The following is a 5507-nucleotide window of genomic DNA, read 5'->3' as shown; positions in this document are numbered from 1 at the left end:
GCGCCTCTCTCTGTGTGTGCGCCTCCAAATGAGGGCGCGCGCTCACGGCTCCATAACTGGCTTCAGAAGAGAGATAGAGCCTTCTGATCTTCAGAATACGTACTGTCCCAGAATACTGAAGACGCCCCGAGCCACTAAAACTTCTATTCATCATAACTTGGTTCATTTTTATGCTAGAAAGTTCATCTTACCACCATTCGAACGCTCTCTTCAAGCTTAACACAATGAAAGCCACTTTAGCACATAAAGTAGGCGGGTTTTAAAATGATTATTTTGACAAAAGTATATCAAAAATCAACAGAAAAATTTTGGAGTTTTCGGTCTCCGGATCGGCGGGTCGGGCCGGGCCGGGAAAATGTTTCTCCAGCCCGGGCCGCACGAAAGGGTCGTTTCTCGAGAAATTTCGAGGAATCCATTCCTCGAAAAATTGCTCGAGGTACTTTATTTCTTTAAAAAAAACGAATGTTTTTTCTGCAGTTTCACTAGTTTGCAACAGTTTTGAAATGGTCAGTTCTAAAACGTCGCGGTTTTGAAACGTCGCGGTTCAAAAATGTCGCTGTTCTAAAACGTCGCGGTTCCAAATTTTGAAAAAACACAGAAAATTTTCCTAGAAATTACCGGTAGTTTTCGGTAAATTTACCGGTAAATTACCGGTAATTTTTCCGGTAAAATACCGGTTATGTACCGGTAAAAATTTACCGGTATTTTACCGGTAAATTACCGGTACGTTACCGGTAAAATTACCGGTAAATTCACCGAAACCGTACCGATAGCACACACTGAGCTAGAGTATGCATTCTACCGTCACGGTGTACAACGCTTAATGTCACTCTGCGTACAGCTGTCGTCCTCGCCTTTATGTATGCAATCGGGCGTGCGCTTTCTCTTTGCCCGCGTGGCTCAGTCGGTAGCGGCGCCGCACCCTCAATCATCGCCCTCACAAGTTCAACTCCTCGAGGGGCATCTTTGAACGAAATTTCGAGAACATTATTTTTTTCATCGTCATCAAACAGGAATTTCACCCAAAAACAGTGGATATCACAAGGGGCATCCCGTTCGCAAGCGGAATGAGAGCAGGGCACATGATCGTTATTGTGAACAACCTTATTATCTTTTATATCATATCCGGTTACACACATATTATTGTTCTAGCTTAGTTAAGAGAAACGAGAAAAACAAAAGTGCACAAAGACTTAGTTGCCAACCTAATATTTACCAGTCATTGTATTTTCAAGCTTTTCAAAAATTGTGCGGACTGACAGACAAATATCCATACTTGCAAAATCAGAGCCCGGCGCGGAAAAACCGACTCAAAAAAATTAAAATTTGGAGCCCGGTCCGGGACGGGGCTCTCCAAATTTTAATTTTTTTTGAAGTTTCAGAATTTTTCAAATTTTTCTGTGACAAAATTATTGTTTATGAACACTCTTATTTTAAAAATTTTTTCTACTTGACAGAAAAATCGTCCATTTTTCCTATGGACTCCAAAAAATGTTTTGAAAAGGCTGGAAAAAAATTTCAGAAAACCTGAGCCGAGACGGGCCGGGCCTTGAAATTTCTGAAAAAAAGCCCGACCTGGCCTGACCCGGTGCAAGTATGCTAATAACCTGCTAATCATCAAATCTAATACTGAAAAATTAGCTCAGATTCTTCAATGGTGACTTTCAGTAGTTTCTTTTTTTTTTTTGGTTCTATTTGCCCAAGTCAGAATTAGTACAATTAGTCAGCATATTAATTAGTTCAGACGAAACATTGTTTTGAGCAAAAAAATTTTAAAGGTGGGGGGACATGAGAAAAATAATGTTGTCGAAATCCCGTTTAAATATGCTCCTCAAGGAGTTGAACTTGTCGAGACAAGTATTGAAGGTGCGGCGCCGCTACCGACTGAGCTACGCGTGCAAAGAGAAAGCCGCTGCCCGATTGCATACATAAAGGCGAGGGCGACAGCTGTACGCAGAGTGACATTAAGCGTTGTACACCGTGACGGTAGAATGCATACTCTGACCCCAAAAATCCCCCGTAAAATCTCCTTTCCCCCCACCTTTAATGAAGATTCCTTTTTCTTATTCTTCTATAGATCTATAGATAAGCTTCTATAGATAAGCCAACGTTGCCTTTGATTCTGATACACCGGGAACAAAGTTTTCAAACCAACTTCTTCATCATTTTTGATCGAGCACCTGTGAAGGAGATCGCTCAAACGTTATTCAATTTCTAGCAGTCTGATAGTGAGTTTCTCAGAAAGTTCAATTTTTCATTGCAGATTACCAAACTTTTTTCTTTCACCTGTTGCTCATAGCTCTTCAAATTTTTAGGCTTTCAGGTTGAGTCGGTAACTGTGAAATAAGTTTCCATATTGTATTCAATGGAAATCAACACTCGTGTATACTTCTCAATTGAAAATCCAGATCGTACTTTGCAAATTTATGTTATGCCTGTTATCAGTTCTATATCCTCGATTTTGAACTTTATTTTGTTTTATCTGATATTTCAGAAATCTGAAAAAGAGAGTAAATCGTATAAAAGTGTTCTCTTCTTACATAATGTTAGTGTTTTGATATTTTTCTGAATTTATCACATATTTAGAAAAAATGTCTCTAACTAGATTTGTCATGTTTCAGATTTCTTTGTATTTGTCCCAACTTTATTGGGGATCTGTAATCAACATGGTCTTTCTTCTACCATTCCCTGCTGTATACAGCATTGGTCCACTTAAAAGTGTCATAAACTGTTTCTATCTTACTAGTATATGGTTCTTATTATTTGGATGGTCAGCTCTTATGATGTTCTGGATTTTAATGGTCAGGCTTAGATCTTTGGCAAGGCCCGACAGCATTTTTTTTGTAAGTCTCATTTTTCGCTTGAAATTGTTTCTATTTCTTTTAGATTGGACAAAAACGTTACTACACAATGCTACTTGTTATGTTATTATATGTTATCCTTCCCATTTTCTGTTCTTGGATTCCTGGATATTCATCTGAAGAAAAAACAAAAATTTATGTTGCGAAATATTATCCAAACTGCAATAAGGCATTAGATTTACCAGGAATATTTGTGAATACCAGTCCAGCAGCAATTTTAGCAGTTACTATTGTTAGCTTTGGATTACTAACTACTGGAGGAATCGTATGCTAGTTTTCTTCAAATGTGTTTTATAAGTTTTATTTCAGTTCTACATCACATTATGTTGCATTATCATTTACGAAATTCGTCAGCAAACCTCTACTTGGAGCAGCAGAAAACGGAAGTACCACATAAAAGTTCTTCACGATACTGTAGTGCAGAATGCGGTGAAATGTGTTTTTTTGGCAGTTGCACCTGCAGTTGAGCTTTGGAATATATTCCTAGACCCAGGCACAGATACAATTCGTAAGCATTTGAAAAGCTTAGAAAGAATTTGCAAAAATATGTATTCAGTGCTGACCATGGTTGCAAATGTAATATTTGTGGCTGCCCCCATTCCATGCACTTTGTTAATGTTCTTCCAAAATCGAAGTTACCGAAAATTCTTTGTCGAAACATTCGGATGTTACTTCTGCGTTTCTGGTGCTTCATCAATGCAAGATAATTCAAAAAAAAGTGGTGTTGCAGTTTTCACAATTCAACAAAAAAATTGGCTTTAGCACATGCTCAATAAGTTTTGTGAATGAAAATTTTGATTATTGTCGATTTTTTGAATGAGGAGAACGGGGACTATTATTGCCAGGGACGATAGATATTTGAATGGTTGAACCAACTTTTGGAATCTTTGGTTTGTCACGAAAATGTAACATTGAAATTATGTACCGACGATATGTAGTGTTTTGATAAATAATTGTGATGGCATAAGGAATGGGGGAGGATACAAAGATGGCGTTGATAACAATGGTAGCCGCTGAATTACATATTTTTGAATTTTACTTAATATGAACCTACTAATCGTATCCGCTTCCGGGTCACGGTAGGCATTCAAAATTTGTAAGCAGGGTGTAGTTCCAAGAAAAATACCAAGAATAACAATCTGAAAAATCAAAAATATACAGTTAATTGTCGACCTGCCGAATAATCATCAGCCTGCTCGGAAGATAACCATTGGCCTGCTCGGAATGTCGAAAATTTCAAAGTTTCGGAATTTCGGAATATTCAGATTTTCAAACTTACGGAGTTCCCGGGATTTTTCAAGCAAAAAATTGTCAAACATGATTAGAAAATCCAAAAAAAAACTCTAAAAGTGATTCCACTTAAGACCCACAAGCTTTTTGTGTGCGCCTTTGACAGTATGCACTACGTTCAGTAGTCCCACAGTAATCCAAAAACATTTGATTCCGAAAAAGGTTTTAAAAATTTCCGATCGGAATTCAGTTCCGGAAAAAGCTTCATGGGAATTTCATTCCAAAAATAGTCACAATTTTCGAAATTCCGATTCTCTGCTCCGAACATCCCTAATAAACCTTGGGTTTCATGATATTACCTGTACTATGGTGTCCTTCAACGCTTTTCTATGGTACTTCAAGACGGTCGAACTCAATGTCCGACACTGTTGACGAATTTCATATAGAATGGCTTGACAAAGAAAAACATATAACTGAAATTAAATTTGAGACTTCAATTTTTCATCAGAAAAATTAATGTTCACTTACACAGCCAGCAGTAGAAATCAATCCAACAGCTACAATTATTATTCTCCGAAACTTCCAGGCATCCGTATAAATGAAAACTCCGAGAATATCGAGTACTTTCAGAGTATTTGGATAATAAGTTTTTACAAAATTCTGGGTTTCAATAGGTGTTGAACCTGATGAAATCCAACAAAATGGCATCGGAACCAAAATGTATAGAGAGAGGGTAAAGGTGAAAATGTAATAAAACTTATCATTGAACTGAAAAATAGTATTTCCTAATCAAAAAGCCAATAAAATAACTTACATGAAATATACTGTTGTGTCTAGCGATTGCACGAAGTCTGACAATGGACACAAGGAAAATAGTAAGAACTGTGATACCAAATAAAAATATCCAAATTATCTGAAATTCATAAAACCGAGATTGGATTTGACTCTTCACGCTCTCCCACAGAACATTTCCGAACTGCAAATTAATTTTTGATCTACAGAAAAAAAAAGTTTGGCGCGATCACAATTGCAGGTCTAAAACCATAATTTCAGAATTTTTTATCTGATTTTGTGGAGTTCCAAGATGATTCAAATGATTCTTAAAAAATTAATTAGTGGTTATAGATTCATGTATGGTCGTTTTCCGGAAGAAAAAATGTCAAAAATGGTCATTTTTGAGAGTTTTTTACAGAAAAATCTATCTCCTCTTTCAGTTTTTGACATTTCTAGAAGTTCTATAGCTCACAAAAAACCGCAATTATTTTCTCTACATTTTTTATGGACGAATTTTTAATTCGTCTGATAAAACTTTTTTTTATAATTCAAAAACCTCACGAAATTGCACAAAATCGCATTTTTGCGTTATTTTTTGATGATAAAAAAAGTTTTATCAGACGAATTAAAAATTCATCCATA

At 36.6% G+C, this 5507-nt stretch overlaps 2 protein-coding genes across 2 annotated transcripts in view; one reads left to right on the top strand and one right to left on the bottom strand.

Moving 5' to 3' along the window:
- Positions 1–2591: 2591 nt before the first annotated feature.
- On the top strand, positions 2592–3623 carry CBG06652 (the record flags this gene model as incomplete). Its single annotated transcript, XM_045237244.1, has 3 exons — positions 2592–2843; positions 2887–3126; positions 3171–3623. 3 exons carry the CDS (start codon positions 2592–2594, stop codon positions 3621–3623), a joined length of 945 nt encoding a protein of 314 aa, XP_045093273.1.
- A 36-nt stretch (positions 3624–3659) lies between these two features.
- Positions 3660–5507, bottom strand: part of CBG06651 — a gene marked incomplete at both ends in the record, with an annotated part of 3019 nt that continues 1171 nt past the window's right edge. The window contains 5 exons of the mRNA XM_002647519.1: positions 3660–3874; positions 3916–4000; positions 4451–4564; positions 4620–4859; positions 4906–5067. Of these exons, the coding sequence (XP_002647565.1) occupies positions 3660–3874; positions 3916–4000; positions 4451–4564; positions 4620–4859; positions 4906–5067 (816 nt within the window). The remainder of the gene's footprint in view (positions 3875–3915; positions 4001–4450; positions 4565–4619; positions 4860–4905; positions 5068–5507) is intronic.

This window comes from Caenorhabditis briggsae, assembly GCF_000004555.2.
Source record: "Caenorhabditis briggsae complete genome, chrV, whole genome shotgun sequence".
Classification (NCBI taxonomy): domain Eukaryota; kingdom Metazoa; phylum Nematoda; class Chromadorea; order Rhabditida; family Rhabditidae; genus Caenorhabditis; species Caenorhabditis briggsae.
This window is presented reverse-complemented; position numbering and strand designations above follow the sequence as displayed.